Raw genomic sequence first — 17,973 nt, forward strand, 5'->3', positions numbered from 1 at the left:
GTATCAGGTACATCCTCCCTCCTACTCCTTTTGGTTCAGATCTAGTTTGGTTCATGGTTCAAGATTGATCCTTAAAAAATATATTTTCTAAAATAGGGAATTCGATTCCCTGCAAAGATGGGAGAAATTTTTGAAATTCGCCCAGTCCTTTCCGCTAGACTTGGGCGTCCATGTGATGGATATCCCATCCCTTCACATTTCTGCCACACTCATTTTCTAAACATGTTGTTTCTTGACATTTTGGGCAATAGGTTGATGAATTGAAATTTACTACTGCTGCTTATCAACACAAGAAGAAGAAGAAGAAGAAGAAAAAGAAATCCCACACACAAATGAGGAAGGAAAACTAAATGGTCGTTTCCAAGTTGAAAAATAGGTCCCATTCAGAGTGATATAGATTGAATGCTGTTTTAGCAGGAAATTAGGTGGTTTGTTTCCAGGAAAGTAGCAGGTTCAAGTAGGAAGGTGGCCATTTCATGCTATAAGACATGGAAGTTAGGTTTTGTACCTAGTTCATCCCTCCCAAGTCCCAACAGATGCAACCGGAATTGGGTAATGGCTTTTTTTTTCATTTCAAGTGCCCATGAATGATCTAAACAATAGACCCTACATTCGGGAAAAAGATGAGGGAAGATTTTTTTTAGAAAGCCAGTGAGGGAAGATGATGAGGGAGATAAATTTATGTGAAGATTTTAGAAGGAATTTTCATACTCAGCAAATAACCTAGCAAGGATAGGATTAACAAGAACGAGTTGGAATGGGGAATGCTAGGGCTAGGTTTAAATCTGTTATTGTCTATATGCATATCTTACAGTATGATCGGTTCAGTCATTGGCTGCTTAGCTCTTCCTGCATTGCTTTTCCAAGATAAATGGAAAGTAGAGTTATTATTTTTTTTTGAACTTTTTAATCTATGAAATTCACTGTTACTGATAAAAAAATTATCACAAGGCAGCCATAAGGCCAATAATATTATGATTGTCTATGCATATCTTACAATATGATTGGTTCAGTCATTGGCTTCTTAGTTCTTCTTGCATTGCTTTTCCAAGATAAATGGAAAGTAGGGTAATTATTTTATTTGAACTTTTTAATCTATGAAATTCACTGTTACTGCTAAAAAAATAATCAAAAGGCAGACATAAGGCCAATAATACTATATGGCAAAGGCAGGCTGTCGGCCAGGAAAAAATTGCACTGTAGCTAGAATTTAGTTGTTTAGAGTGATGAAACCGAGAAAAAAACAGATAGAATCAGAATCAAGCACGTTATTGGATAGTAATGGTGTCTCTCCAATAAGTAACTAGATGAAGGAATGCATAAGAAACCCATTAGATAAAGCTTCAGTGGATTAAGAGAAGTGCAAATTCCTTTGTGGATGCACTTGCTAAACAAGGGGTGGGAGGAGCCAGTCTTTTTTGGGCAATTTTGTAATATGCATTTTGTTCTTGGGGAGGGTTAAGAGAATTTACCCCTCCCATTGCTCTTTTGTATCTGCTTGTTTTTTTAATAAAAGTTCAATTATTTATCAAAATAATATAGAACAAATGATATTGTATAAGTCAAATGTTAGGGATGATCATTGGCTGGGCCAGAATGAGTTTAGAACCTATACTAAGGGGCATATCCCAGGACCAGGCCAGCCCCTACCCCAGGGCTTAAAATATAAGCCCAGGTCTAGCGCCTGGGATAGGATTCCAGGCCTACAATTTTAAATATACTATGTTCGAAATATAATATATTAAAACATACCTTATGCTTCATTTATTACATGTCATCATCGTCATCATCATATAAGCCTTCTCCCAACTATATGAGCTCGTCTACATGAATCCTGTTTCACAATTCCATTCTGTTCAGTGTCTTATCCATTTTTAAATTATGGCCACTTAAATCATTTCTTATTACTTTCACCCGAGTTCATTTCAGTTTGCCCCTAGCTCTTCTAGCCTCTTCAGCTTGTAATAGATCACTTTCTGAACCAGTGCTGTAGATGGTCTTCTATGCATGTGACCAAACCATTTCAATCTACTTTTTCTCATTTTATCGCCTATTGGATCTACTCCTATATTCCTTCATATGACTTCCTTTCTAACCCTGCCCTTTCTAGCTTTACCACTCATCCAACTAAGCATTTGTATTTCTGCGACATTTGTTTTTGGACATGTTGTTTCTTGATTACCCAATACTTTGCTCCAAACAACATAGCAGGCCTTACAATTGTTTATAGAATTGTCTTTATAGCCAAAGTGACAGTCACCTTATTTTATCAGCAATAAAGGAATTCATTCATTAAATAATTAAAAGAGTTACAACAAGAGGTTGTGAAAACAACAAAAAGAGCATAGACACTACAATCTCACCCCACCACCCTTTTTACATTTGAACTCAAACATTTTTTTTCTAGTAACCCCTTGTTTATCCAACCAGTTTGCAGACCTTTGTACCCATCGATTTGTATCTGCAATTCTGCATGTCTTTTGAGAACCATTAAACTGTCTTAATTCATTCCTGTAATTCCACACCACATTCTTTTCATTCATTAACCAGCCAACTACCTTCAAATCACATTCAATCATCAACCTCTCTCAACTCCCATTTCTTTATCTCTCTGCACCCTAAATACTACAGCTAAAACTTCTGCCCTTACTGAATCACCTTCTCCTATTGGACTTAAATACATTACACATATGGTTCATTCTCATCCTTTACATCACTTCCCCAATTGCAGAAGGTCCAGGATTATCCATACTGCTGCCATCAAAGTTTAGCTTCAACTTCAAGCACACTCTGTTTGAAGGTGTCCAATCCTCTTTTATTTTTGGTTTTTTAGAAGAAGACCCTGCTACAGACCCCCCCCCCCCCAACTTTTAATAATGTCATCCATAGTGAAGTAAAAGAAAAGCTCCAATGTCTTCACCCATTATGTTACTCTTAAAGTGATGGTTTTGATTAATGCCTCCCTACTTCTCTCTTTCTCCTCAAAAACTCATGCATTCCTCTCTTCCCAAAGTGTCCAAATCACTGCTATCCTTGTGCATTTTCACATGATTCTATCACTTCTTTTTGAGTATCCCATCATAGACATGTCAAACAACATGTCCAAGCTAACAGAGGGTTCAACTTCAACCTGCACCCAAAAAGAGCAAAAAACCATTCCCAAATACAGCAAATAAATAGACAGGAAATTATGCGGGGGTAAGCAATTTCACCATTATACATTATACACCAGCTAGGGGACAAAAACCAATGTGGTCTTTTTCTTTGCAACATATTACAAGTATTGATGCTTCCATGGAAAACTTCCCAACAAAAAGCACCGACTTTTGGGGGAATAGGAACACACAACACTTCATAAAAAAAGGACAAAGGGAATGGCCACTAAAGAATTAAAGAAGGATTTACAAGAGAAACCACCATCAGGATTAGGAAACTAGGAAACCACAAATGGCCATCCCCAACAAAATCATCAAGGATGACCCCATCCAACAAGTTTAAAAGGTTAGACACAGGGAAATTTCAGAATCTATAAGATTCCTACTCATGCCCACGCTCCAATTCAACCCAGAGGATGAAGAAAACAAATCTTTCAATGAGACTCTCCAAACCAAATATCTTCCCAAAATTTAATATTATTACCAGAGGACAAGCCATACTTAATATGGTTGAGAAATGAAGGTAGAATACCATGTATGGCTTCCCAGGGTAAAGCAAGGGTAGTTTTGTGCAACAAACAAGCATCCCAACCATAGTTTTCAAGGCGCCAAGACGAGGCTGGGTGTTAGGGGGGCGCCTTGTCGCCTAGTTGCCTAGGCGAGCGCCTAGGCAATGGATTTTTTTACATAGAAAATATAGATCCCAGGGTAGTTCCCTAGGTACCATAGCCATATTTCCTTAATAATTAATCATAATTTTCATAAGAAAGTATAGAGTTCATGTTAAAGTATAGAAAATGTGTTGATTAGACAAAAGTTTAAGTTCTTCCTTACTTATTGGTTCAGGTTTTAAAGTCTTTGAGGGTTCAATACAGCATTTAGCAATGTTTGTATTGATTAAATCCTAACAAATAAGAAAATAATAAAAACAAATTACTATATGAACACACAAAATGAATATTTTAGTTTAATAGTGCCTATTTTATAATTATAAAGTCAAAAAATAAAGAATAAAAAAGTATTTTACAATACATAGTACAAAACTGCTTGGCGATTAGGCAAGGCGAGCCTCAAAGGGTGCCTTGTCGCCTAGGCGTCGCTTTGACAACTATGATCCCAACCATTCTCTAATAGCCCATGAATGCTAGTCACGAGTCATGACCTTGTCCCAAAGCTTTTCAACCACTTATCCAAAAGAGAGAGATTTTTCTTACTCACGTTACCTATTCCCAAGCCACCCTCCTTCCTTCTACTCACTTTTTACCATCTAATCAATTGGCCTTTCTTCCCCTCCCCCAGTTGGCCAGTTCCCAAAGAAAATTCCTCATTATCTTATCAATTCTTCTCACTATCACCTGATGATGTAGGACCAGCTCAGTTCTAGTCCTTAGAGAATGTCGAATGGTCTCTTGGATCAGAATTTTATGGCTGTTGATGGCTGTAATGGCTTCTTAAAGGAATAAGAGAGAAAATATGGAGAGAAATAAGAGAGAAAATACTTGGAATCACTCACAGGGTGCCTAGAATCACTCTAGGGCATGGGAATCACTCACCATAGCTAGCATAAGCTGAAGAAAACTCAATAAACTTCATTGCCTTTGTGTAAAACGTCCATACATATTTATAGACTTTAAACTCATAACAATCCTAGAAGTCAAACTGTTAGACTCAAAATAGTCTTAGGAGTCAAATTGTTAGACTCGATAATCCTAGTAGGACTCAAACTAAACTGTCATATCCTATTTCAATTCAAAGAAGACTCAATAACTCTAATCCTACTTATGCAATGACTGAAATTTTAAATATAAACAAACTATAACTAGACAAATTAAACCCTATCATTGGACCCTACTGAAAAATTATATAATAGCAAAAATACCCTTGGTGTTTAATAATAATTCAGTCCAAATCCCAAGTACAATCACTATGTCATATCAGGACCTGTCGTAAGGCCTTCTTCTTTCTAGAATAAGTCTTCAAGGGTGTCGATCGATTCCTATCACCTGAGGCATCCTAAACACAAGCATGCAATGCACAAGGAGACTTGCTAGGGTGGACTTAATCAAAGTTAACCTACCCCCAAGCGAAATGTAGTTTCTCTTCCATATAGTTAATTGTCTTTCTATCCTTTCTACCACTGGAGCCCAAAAGCTAGTAGTTTTCGGGTTGGTTGGCACCTAAAGGTAAGCCTAGATACTTCAATGGCCAGTCACCACACTCACAACCTAAAACCACCACCATAGACCCCAACTTTCTTCTTCAAAATGCATACCTACTATCATACTCTTACCCCAATTGGCCTTCAAGTTAGACATTCTTTAAAACAATCTCACCACTAACTTCAAATTCTCAATTCTCAAATCATTGTTTATACTCCCCATAACAAAAAACTATTATATCGTTTGCAAATGGTAAATGGGTTACTACACCCTATCTCTTCCCACATTCCACACCTTAATCAATTGCATTCTATCAGCTACTAAAATCAGTCTATTCAACACATTTGCAACCAAAGTAAAAAGAACAAGGGATAAAGGATTACCTTGCCCAAGTCCCCTCACTGCCCCAAAAAAGTCCCTTATGATTCCATAAACCATGGTTTAAAATGTCCCTAATTCCCCTAATATTTCCAAAACACATTTCCATTTCCATGGATAGCAACACAAAATTTTACCAGAATTGACATATTCCTCAATGACCTCCATGGTTGATCTCCCTAGCTTAAACCAAAATTGATTTTCTAAAACATTTGGTTGTTGTAACCTTTGCTCAATTGTTCTCTCCTAAAGTTTCATAGTATAGCTCATGAATTTAATTCCACGATAATTTATAATTATTACAACTTTGTGTATCACCCTTGTTTTTAAACATAGGTATCATAGTGCTCTTTTTATATAACATATATTACATGCATCATTTTATAATATTTATATATTATAAATACATAATACATGTATGTATATTAACATGTATATTCAAGGCAGGGCCCTAGGCCCAGCCCACAAATTCTTAGGCCCAATGTGGGCCCAATCCAGAAAATTTGTCAACCAAGCCATACCAAGCCAGAAAAGGCTCTAGAAGAGCAAAGGGATGCAATAAGACATGGATTGAAGTAATAAAAAGGACTTGACAGCTTGCAATTTGAAAAATATATAACACTTCATAGAGTAAGATGGCAGGATTAAGATGTAGTTAACAAACTGAAAGAACTTAGTTAACTTGAGAATAAATTTCAGCATAATTTAGATCTCTATAACCTAAAGAACCATACATAGATTGAAGTAAAGAAAAGGACTTGACAACTTGAAATTTGAATAATATATAACCCTTCATAGAGTAGGATGACAGAATCAAGATGTAGCTGACAAACTGATAGAGCTTAGTTGAGTTGAATAAGTTGTGGATAAAGTTCAGTAATTTCAGCATAATTCAGATATCTATAACCTAAAGAACCATACATAGATCTGAAAACCAAGTAAGGAAATAACTATATAATTAATTATTTAAATCTATCCACAATTGAATGCATTTGTAAATAAATTATATCAGGTTAAACATAGTTCTCTCCTGTGCAGCTGTGCTTATAAAACCTCCCCCTAGATAGTAAAGGACAATTTGAAAGAAGCCAGGAACAAACTCACAATGTTCAACGTCTGGGGGACACAAAATATCACTTGTACAGAAGAATGATTTACAATGTATTTGACAGCATCTGGACCTGTAGAGGGGAAAAACACACAAAAAAAATTACAAGCCCATGGGCAAAGTAGGAAGGGATCCATTTAAAGCTCATTCTGTTGTCAAGAACCAACCAAGAGTGTCATATAAAGGAACTGATATGTAAGAATATGCTGAACAAGCATGATCAACAATGAGCCACTCCGGTCTGTTGATAAAATATAGTCCAATGCAAGAACCCTGCACACAAAATCATAAAGTACAAAAGGGAAAATCAGGTTTTATAATGGAAATGTAGCCCCATGGATACTAGTTTTAGATATGCAACCAGGCATTCATAACATGGAAAAGATCAGGAAGAAACAAACAAATTCATAAAACAAAGTAAAAAATGCTCATAAGATCATCCAACCATAAACTCACTTTTGGTATTCCATGGTATATTAGGCCAGAACCTATTGCCGCTCGAGCAGTACCTGCCTCTCCATATGTCATCCATTTGTACCTTTGAGTGCAAAGGATACATCCAAATGAATAAAAGAACATCAATGAGAATTTGATTTGTAATTTTAATGTTATAAAACAACTTACTCTCCAACTGTTCCATCCACCCGAACTCGTGTACCCAAATATTTGTAATCTTGGAATGTCTCAACTGCATGCCTAATTTCAAATATTAGAGGAAACACATTTAAGTCTTTTAATTGAGAAAACCAAGAGTTCGGAGACTCCAATTTAATTGAGGAAGAACAGAAGTGATGCTCACACAAAGTTGTCGTGCAAAGTTCCAATTTCAGGATGATCTGGAAATCTACTAACAAGCTTCAAAGGAGATTGTGCAGATCTGCCATCCAAGACTGATATCATAAACAACTCTTGAGAAACTAATTAAAAGGCATTTGAAGGGGGAAAAAACAGAGGCCAACCTACCTGTACACATTCCACTTTCCTGTTTGCAATTTTTCTGGAAGTACAACACTATAGCCCTGCCCTGTTCAAGATTTTAAGCCAAAATGCACATAAACATAGAAACAGGGGATAGGAACAATAAAAATCATGAAGAATTGCAATCTCCTAGTAAGACTGAACCAAATTGGCCCGTCATTAAGGACAAGTGTTTCTCAAAAAGATAAGTGTTTCTTAATTAAGCAAAGATAAGTGTTTCTTAATTAAGCAAATAGGATCCCCTAGAACAACAATTCAAAGAAACCAAAAGGAATGCCAAAGAAGCAGAGTATGACAAATTCCATAGGTTATGTTGAGAATGGTTAGACGGGTGTTTTTGGTCTTTTTGGTCTTTTTCTCTTTTCTTATACTCTCTCAGTATTTGGGCACCCAGATAGGGGCCTTCTTGTAATTATAATTTTCTCACATTATAAAGTAATCTTTTGAGGGTGTGAACAGTGAATAACACACACCTCTTGACTTGCTTTCTTCTTCTCTTCTCTTCTCTTGAAACCCTAGTTTCTGCAACTTGGTATCAGAGCGGGTAGAAGCATTTGGGAGTTGTTCTCTGCTGATCTCCTACCCGAAGGCAAATTGCTGACGTCAAACCACCACCGGATGACGTCAACAGTCTGTACAAGTGCCGACAGCAGTCTATGAAACCAGCACAATTTGATGCGCCCTGATTTTAGAAAAATTTTGGTATGACTCTTGTCATCACATGAAGCTTTTATGATTTTTGGTGGTTTTTTCAAGGAAAAAATCGCAGAAATTCCAGATCTGATGTCGAGCCATGTACAACAGGTTTAATGATATTTTTCTGCTGTAAAACCATGGTTTTCAAAACCGGACCAGACCGGACGGTTGGACCGGAAAAACCGAAAACCGGTCAGCCCCCGAGTCCAGTTATACTATAAACCGTCAATTCCTTAAAAACCATTGAAAAGTCAGAAAACCGCTGACCCGGGCGATCGAACCGCTAAACCGTTTGACTCGGGCAGTGGTTCGCGGGTTATATTTTTTATTTTTGTTGATTTAAATAAAATAAAAATAATAAAAATAAAATGACTCCCATATCCCCGACCCCAAATATTACGAATGCTTAGGGTTAGAACGACCCCCTTTTTCATTCTAACCTTCCCTCCTCTCAGCCCTCACACCCAATCGACCACAACCTACGGCGTCCGATGGCAACACACGGCAACGATGGCAATTCACGGCGACCGGCGACGGCGGTCAGCTTCATCTATGGCGGCCAGCGTTGATTTTGCAGCAGGTCCAGCCGTCCAGTAGTAACAGTTACGGTAGTAACAGGTCCGGCAACCAACTTGTAGCGATGGCTGGCGGTTTTGCAGCAACAGGCAATTTTGCAACGACGGGCAGGGGTTTCTAGTGGCAATAACAATTGCAGGCTTGCAGCAGCACTTGCGACAGCAATCACCTGCATGCAACCAAGCCCAAGCCCACCGTCACACCACCATTATCGGCGGTGACCATCTTTGTTGCTGGTGCCATGGCGGGGGCAGTGATAGCCAAGCTTGAGCATGTCAAGGAATTCATAGCTCAAAAATGCAGAAAATTTGTAGCCCCAATTAGCCCAGAAGCTGTCGTAGTGCGAACCATCAGAAACTTGCGTAGTTTCCAGTATATTATTTCACTCAGCCCGCCTCTCCCATGACTTTCCAGACCAACCAACCCGGATTTGCCCCTTGCAAGTCTCTCAGCATTTTGGGAGCAGAGCATGCAAAATCCAGCAATGGATCTTAGAAGCTTTGAACAGCATGACTCTTTCTGCGTTGGCATTTGAGTTGTCTCCCCTCCTCTTTCAATCGGCACACTCAACGCAAATAGCTCCGGTGGCCCTAGCTTCTGCCTCTATCAGGCGGCAACAGCTCCTACCCTCCCCCCTACCATGCTTCCCCAAGAACCCATTTTTCAGGATTCAGCGGGGTTATCTTACGCTCTCATTGTCTGGGCCATGATCTTTCTGAGCCTCTTGCAAAGACCTTTGGTGTTTGGGACCTTATTGACAGTGGTGGCAATTTCAAAACTGGATATATTCTGGTTCCTCTGATGATACAAATTACAAGCTTGATTGATTTTCTGTTGCTTCCTGACTTCCTGTCACTGCCCCGTTGGTTGCCATCGCCAATTTAATTGAGCGCTTAGTCCTTGGCATTAGAATCTTGGTCATCGTGACCATTGTTGAGCTCATCCGCACACATGTTGTGATTCACCATCTTTTGTCACTTGGCATCGGATTACGTTAGTTCTTTTTCATGCAGTCTTTGGAGTCAGAGATGATGATGAGGATTTCCAGAGTAAAGCTAATTGAATTCAGTCTTAGATTCTCAATTTATGGATATAAGATGATCTAGTGTTCTATTAAGGCCCTCCAACAATGTCATAGTCATCTAATAATCTAATAATCTGTTTGTTTTAAATTTTATTCATGTTGGTTTCCTTTATTGTTAATTGTTTTGATAGTTTTATTTTTCTATATTTTTTTATTTTTTTTTTGTGTTTTTTCTGTATTTTTTAGAATTTTTTTGTATTTTATTTTTATATTTTTTATGTATTTTGTACTGTATTATTTTTGTATATAGATTGTTTTATTTTCTGAATTTTTTCTGTTTTTATTTAATTTTGGGAGAATGACCAATCAGACCATATCAGAATTTTATAGCCCCAAAGTACAGGGGGAATGCATCCTGACTGTGAATTGATGCCAAATTCACGGGCAGGATGTTGTTTATAGGGGGGAGAGGGCTAGAAGTAGGGGGGCTGGAATTCAGAATTCTACATCGTATGTATCCGTACTTCTCTGTTTAATTTTATGCTATTTTCTATTATTTATAAATATATTTTTATTTTTAATTTATTTATGATGTCACAAGTCGAACCGCTCGACCCGGACGATTGAACCGCTTAACCGGAAACGGGTCCTCTGACTGGTTCTGTTTCTAGTTCGTTTTTAAAAACCTTGTGTAAAACCTAGACCATTCAGGTCGTTTTTCAATTTGGGATTGACGAGAAGTGGTCCCGTAATTTTCTGAGCATTGTGCAATTTTTGGGAGACTTTTTTCTCCCTCTATTTTGCCACCAACCTAGTTTTTTGGGTCTTCCTTTGGTTCTTAACCATGTGGTAACCTAGTTTTTGGGTCTAGACCTCGGTTAAAGTGTTGGGGTCCTTTTTGGTTGGTGAAAAGGTATCTTGTTAGAATATGGAATCATCTAAGGATTTTCAGATGGTTCCCAGCGTGCTCCCAGGAACTACAAATATTTCCAGTGGTAGGATAACTACTATTAAACTAGATGGAACTAATTTTTTTAGAGTGGTCTCAATCTGCTAAACTTACCATTACTAGGAGGGGTAAACTAGAATTCATCACAGGAAGGGAAGGGAAGCCAAGTCCTGAAGACCCGAAATTTGCAAGGTGTGAACAAGACAATTCTCTTGTTATGTCATGGCTGATTTGCTCAACCTCATAATGCCCGAAATTACATTATTCTTCCATCTACCAAGGATATCTGGGAGAGGGTAGTTGCTACTTATTCCCAAGTTAACAATATTGCCAAAGCGTATCAGCTTCGGAGAGAAGCTTCCAGTATGCATCAAGGGGAGAGATCTATTGCTATGTATTTCTCTCCTCTACAGTCCATCTGGGAAGAAATGGATCACTTGAAAGTTCTAGTTTGGAAGGACCCTGAAGATGGTGAGCAATATCGGAAGTACATAGAGGAGAATAGAGTCTTTGATTTTTTGGCAGGCTTAAATCCAGAGTTTGATTTCACCAGGCAACACATTCTTAGTGCAAGCATTGTCTCTCTTGCTACTGCTTACTCTCTTATACAAGGAGAAAAAAGCCGAAGAACCGCCATGATGCAATCCTCTATGAGTGATCATTCTGCCTTTATGTCATATCGACCCAAGCAAAATACTAGCAAACATCCCATTGCAGAGAAGGTCGAGGATGTTATTTGTGAGTACTGCAAGAAGCCAAGACACACTAAAGAAAGGTGTTGAAAGCTCAATCCTCATCTAAAACTGGAGAAGTACAAAATCAGGAAGAAGGGCAATGCGCACTTCTCTACAATTGGTAATGATGCCCAGCCCTCAAATGTGTTTGACTCCTCTGATGTGATAGACAAACTCAAGAATATATTGTTGCAGCTAAAGAAGGGTGGTACATCATCCTCATCTGGTTCTAGACTTAATAATCTGTTTAGTTCATATGCCAAGACAGGTACAGCACTTGATTGTTCCACCTCCTTTAGCCCATGGATTGTAGACTCTGGGGCCAGTGCCCATATGACTGGTATGCCTTCACATTTTACCTCATGTAAGTTAACCCCGAGGAAGGGCAAGATTACTGTTGTTGATGGATCTCAGACCCCAATCTCAGGTTAGGGTGAAGTCAGAATCAGTAATAACCTTTCTCTTGACTCTATCTACATGTGCCCCAGCTACAAAAAGAATTTATTGTCTATTAGTTTTCTAACAAAATCCCACAATTGCTCAATGACCTTTTTTTTCCAACCACTGTGTTTTCAAGACCTGAGCATGAGGAAGACAACTGGAAGTGGGCATGAAGTTGATGGAGTCTACCTCCTGGATGGACCTTCAAAGAATGGATTGTCAAGCCAGACTGAGTCTTGTTCCAATGAGAAAATGAGTTTTGAAATTAGGGGTGGCAACGAACCGAACTTTTCACAAGTTGCTCGAGCTCAGCTTGTAAAAAGCTCGGCTCGGCTCAGCTTCATCCGAGCTCGAGCCCAATTCAGTGGCTCGATTATTAAACGAGCCGAGCTCGAGCCTACTAGAGCTCAGTTCGTGAGACTCGCGAGCTAGCTCAAATATATATATATATAATTTTTATTTTTATAAAATATTAAACAAGCTGAACCGAGCCTCTCGAGCTTATGAACTTTTGACTCGAGCCAAGCTCGAGCTCGAGGTCGAGCCTTGTAGAATAGTCTCGAGCCGAGCTCGAGCCTGGTACTATTCGGCTCGGCTCAAATCTACTCCTATTTGAAATTATGGCATTGTCGCCTTAGTCATATTATCAATTTTGTCAAGCTTTTGTTTCCAAACTTGTTTGATTATGTGTCCAAATTGAATTTTGAATGCAAAGTTTGTCATTATCCAAACAATGTAGAAACACATATTTTGCAAGCAGTAAAGGAATTAATGTTACTTTCCATTTGATCCATACTGATGTTTGGGGCCCATATGTTGTCCCCTGTATGGGGAGTACAAATATTTCATTCTCTTCGTTGATGACTATAGTCGGTATACATGGCTTTATTTGATGAAAAGTAGAGATGAAATTCCTATAATTGTTCAAAACTTCATGAATATGGTCAAAACACAATTTGATAAAAGAGTTAAGATAATAAGATCTGACAATGCCAAGGGATACTTTGAACATCACTTGCATAGATTTCTTGAAGACAGGGGCATTATTCACCAAAGTTCATGTAGTCATACTCCACAACAGAATGGGGTGGTTGAAAGAAAAAACAAGCATGTGGTTGAAGTTGCTCAAGGCTTATTGTTCCGCACTCATGTTCCAACTCATTTTTTGGGTGATGTTGTTGAGACAGTTGTATATCTCATTAATAGACTCCCATCAAGGGTCCTTAACCTTCATTCTCCTCATCAACTACTCTTCCCTAATGAACCTCCTCTTAATCTACCCCTTAAGATCTTTGGTTGTGTTTGTTTTGTTCATGATATGAGTCATTCTCAGCACAAGTTTGACCATAAATCAGCTGAGTGTGTATTCCCTGGTTACTCTCCAGTCCAAAAAGGCTATAGATGCTTTGATGCTCTCTCTGGCAAGATATATGTCTCTAAAGATGTTAGTTAAACTCTACTAAAGGAGAAGTTCTTCCAGACATGGGGTATATCAGAGATTGGTGGGACGTCTTCTGTATTTTTGTTTAACTAGACCTAACACTTCCTATGTTGTTGGAGTGGTTAGCCAATATATGCATGAACCCAGGACATCCCATATGCAAGCAGTTAATAGAATTTTAACCTACTTGAAAGGATGCCCTGGCAAAGGGATGTTGTATTCCAACCACAGCCATCTAAAGATTGAGGCTTACACAAATGCCGATTGGGTAGGGCCCATCGATGATAGAAGATCTACATCCGGTTATTGTGCCTCAATTGGAGGCAATGTTGTTTCCTGGAGAAATAAGAAATAATCTGTGGTTGCTCGTTTTAGTGTTGAGGCAGAGTACAGGGCAATGGCTCATGGAGTGTCTAAATTACTTTTGTTGATGAAGACCTTATTAACATGGGCATCCAAGCAGATGTTCCAATGAGACTATATTGTGACAATCAAGCAGCCATAAATATTGCTCACAATCCTATCAAACATGATCGTACAAAGCACATTGAGGTGGATAGACACTTTATTAGAGAAAGAATTGCTAGCAAAGAGATTTGCCTTCCTTTTGTAAGGTCAGAAGGCCATCTAGCTGATTGCCTCACTAAAGGTGTTCACCATCCAAAGTTTGCTAAGAACCTTGTCAAGCTGAGCATGATTGACATATATGTTCAGCTTGAGAGGGAATGTTGAGAATGGTTAGACAGGGGTGTTTTTGGTCTTTTCCTCCTTTCTTGTACTCTCCCAGTATTTCGGCACCTAGATATAGAGGTGTAAATTGGGTCGTGTCGCCCGCGGCCCGGCATGACGGTTTGTGGGCCGTGCCAGGCCCGGCACGACCATGCAGGCCGTGCTACCCGCGGGCTGGCCACAGCCTAATAAATATATTTATATATATTTTATATATATTATAATTATACAATAACATATAGTATATAATATATTAATAAAATAAATATTTTTTTAATTTTATTATACTAATTTATTTAATTACTGCATATATAAGCAATTTTATACACAAAATTCATATAAAATTAAAATTTTAAGTTTTTTTGTCAATTTTTTTAATAAATAGCTTTGGCCCGATACACGGCCCAACCCGGCCCATGGGCCAGCCCGGCCCGTGGCACGGCATGGGCCCACAAGGGCCTGGGCCATGGGTTGTGCCAGGCCGACCCCCAAATTTTTCGACAAGGAGGGCAGCACTGCCCGCGATGGCCCGCGGGCTAGCACTTTGTACAGGCCACCCATGGGTTTACACCTCTACTAGATAGGGGCCTTCTTGTAATTATTATTTTCTCAAATTATAAAGTAATCTTTTGAGGGTGTGAACAATGAATAACACACACCTCTCGACACTTGCTCTCTTCTTCCTCTTCTTCTTCTTCTTCTTCTTCTTCTCTTCTCTTCTTCCTCTCTCTTGAAACCCTAGTTTCTACAACTGGTTAATTTACTTAATGTATAGCTAGTGAATTGTGAATATAAAGTAAAATACAAGTTGATCTTGTAATAACTAAGCCATTTAAAAATTATTGTATTTTATGCCTTAGCAGGTTAAACTCAAATACACAAGCATGCACATATACACTGCAGGTAAAAAAAGTTGAAAATGTTGCAGCTTTTAAAATTTGGCACTCCCAAAATTCAGTTCCACTCCATGAACCCACCCGCTGCATGATCTGGTTACTAGAAGAACTAATTAGTTCCCTAAACTAATAAGTAAGTGGAAAATTGTGGTTTGAAACATCAAGTGCAAAAAGTATGGTGGAATTCTACTAAAATTAGTAAATAATAAACAAAAATAATAGAAGATGATGATGATACCATGAAGTACCATGGAAACCATTTTTGGTAATCCTTAACCTATTGTAGAACTTAAGCCTTAAAAAAGTGAAAATCATGCATCACCAAGTTTGTTTTCTAAAATTCTAAGGACTTATTTATCCCATTCTTTTGAGAGAGGAACTCAAAAACAACCCATGAATGGAAGAGACTTGATTAAATGAGTTAATAGGGTTGCTAAATCCATTTAACAAGTAAACATGTGGAGGCTTCAAAAACCACATGTCTTCTTGTTTTATCCCAATCTTGGTGCACTAGTAAAATCTCACGCAAGCATGAGAGAGAACTTAGGCTCTAGTCTGAGTCTCTAACAGAAACCACTTTGTGTAAAAATGGTATAGGTACTTAGGTTTGCATCCAATCCACTCCTCCCAAGAAGTGGAATAACACATCAACTGTAGGGTTTCAATTTGGGCAGGCTTGGTTGAGCTTTTGTTAGAATTTCAATGTGCCCAGGCCAATGCCATGTAAATTCTTCAAATAGGGTACAGACTTGGACCTCTAATCAACCGCGTACTATACTACATAGTTTCACGTATTTCATTTCTGAACCCATTTTGTCTTCAATTGTTTGTTGTTATTTTGGTGCAATATTGCCTCACCCTACTAATTATTTCATTCAAAAACATGGTTGTCTTATCTGTTACGCAAAACACATAAACACAGATTCAAATGGCATCCAAAAAGTGGAAGAAAAACAGAGATAAAGAGAAGTAAATAGAGAGAACACACAGATTTATGTGATTCGGCTTAAATCCTACACCCACGGACGAAGGAGGAGCAGAAATCAGATTTAAAATGAGTACAAAGCTGTTTACACACAACCTCAATCTCAGAAAACCGTAAACCCCAAACTCAAAAAACCCTAAACCCCAAATACACCAAAAAATCGCTCAATTTCTCTCACAAGCCAAATAGAAGTATAGAAGAGAAAAGCCCCGAGTACATAACTCTTCTTATTTGGATCAGACCCATAAACTGAACATAGATTGCATCCATAACACTTATACTTCTATCACAAATCACTATAAAATTTTGCCTTCGGGTTTTTTTCTCAACTTGATACGGAGCGGATTCATGAAGAGGGTCGCAACAAATAATCCAAATCACAAACATAACATTATCTTTTTCTGAGAACGGGGTGCTGTAAAGCCAATTTTATAGTCAAAGAATAAAGTGTCTAGTTCTGAAAACTCCGCTCCGATTCACAGATTAAGAAGTTCGATCAAAGATTCGAAAGTGCGTCAAAAATGCCCAACCATTAAATTCTCTCCTCGTAAAAAGCAGTGGGGATTAAAAAGAAAAAAAGCTTTTTCAACTCAGAATGAAAAGTAACTACGAGACTACGAGTCTACGACCACCAGAAAGCTCAAACGCTATCATTGCAATGTCATGGAGGGCCCAACCAAAACAAGCAGAAGAGCTACAAACCAATAGCAATAACAAAAAAGCGCATGATCATTAGACACGACTAATTTGACATGTTAACCCGTATTCTGCAGGAACCCTAGCTCTAGAATGGAAACAATAACTAGAAGGCCTCGCTTCAGTTGACCAATATCCCGGTTTCGAAGTCCGATTTGTTTACTCACGCATTATCATATAGACGCTAGCAGAAAGAAAAAGTTACCGCTAACGAACTCTCCAGCAGTCTCGTTCGTCCGAAGCTGCAACTGTGTGTCGCCGGCGGTGGAAACCAGATGGCCTTGAATTGCTTTCAGGCGACGGCAAGCGGGTGAATCCATCGAATAGTCGGGGACAAAAATCTGCGTCACTGATTTTCGGATTCGTACGCTCTGTCTTCAGCCCAGGTCAGAATTCTTTTACGGATGGTATCTGCTTTCTGTTTTGATTGGGATTCCCGTTTAGAATGACATCACGTCTCCGAGCGGAAATGACGTGCACGGCTTGGACAAGTGTCCAGAGCGGCTTCGGTTGGTGTAACCGTGTAAGCCCGTGCGAAATCCCGAACCCGGCCGGGCTCGGGCCGGGCTTTTTTGACAAATTCCGAGTCCGGCCCGAAACACAGTCGGGCTTACTGTGTTAGGCCCGAGGTCAGACCCGCAAGCCTAATTACATGATCAAGCCCGATTGGGGTGCGGGCCGGGCCATCGGGCTTCCCGGCCCATGAGCAGGTCTACACGCAATGAGTTACTAGTACGAATACATCATCTCTGGTCAAAATAGCCGAATTCGGAACCCAATCCCTAAGCATGATGGAAAGTGCGAAAAAGCCATCTTCGGGGAACATAACTAACAATTGCAATTCATCTTGTGAATTTGAGCTTCTTTTCAAGGAGAATTCGTCGAGGGAAACAGTGTCCGACACTTCTTCGTTTTCTTCCGTGGAGCTCGGGGAAGGGGAAGAAAATAAATCTGGGGAGATAGAGAGGGAGAGAGAGAGAGAGAAATGTGAAGGAATCTGAGGGGATTACCGCCTACTATTCGTGCAT

The 17,973-nt window shown here is 38.9% G+C and overlaps 1 protein-coding gene across 2 annotated transcripts in view; it reads right to left on the minus strand.

Moving 5' to 3' along the window:
* Positions 1–17,434, minus strand: part of LOC104596495 (long chain acyl-CoA synthetase 6, peroxisomal-like) — a 65,623-nt gene extending 48,189 nt beyond the window's left edge. For both annotated transcript variants that reach the window (XR_016080634.1, XM_010257682.3), the window contains exons 1-7: positions 17,151–17,434; positions 7,764–7,824; positions 7,600–7,677; positions 7,425–7,496; positions 7,257–7,338; positions 6,968–7,073; positions 6,797–6,873 (exon numbers count right to left, since the gene is read on the minus strand). Coding sequence is in view for 1 of the 2 variants with exons in the window: in XM_010257682.3 (XP_010255984.1) it covers positions 6,797–6,873; positions 6,968–7,073; positions 7,257–7,338; positions 7,425–7,496; positions 7,600–7,677; positions 7,764–7,824; positions 17,151–17,265 (591 nt within the window). In the remaining variant the exon portion in view is untranslated. The remainder of the gene's footprint in view (positions 1–6,796; positions 6,874–6,967; positions 7,074–7,256; positions 7,339–7,424; positions 7,497–7,599; positions 7,678–7,763; positions 7,825–17,150) is intronic.
* Positions 17,435–17,973: the final 539 nt, after the last annotated feature.

The sequence above is a fragment of the Nelumbo nucifera genome, chromosome 1 (assembly GCF_055504915.1).
Source record: "Nelumbo nucifera cultivar China Antique chromosome 1, China Antique-T2T, whole genome shotgun sequence".
NCBI lineage: Eukaryota > Viridiplantae > Streptophyta > Magnoliopsida > Proteales > Nelumbonaceae > Nelumbo > Nelumbo nucifera.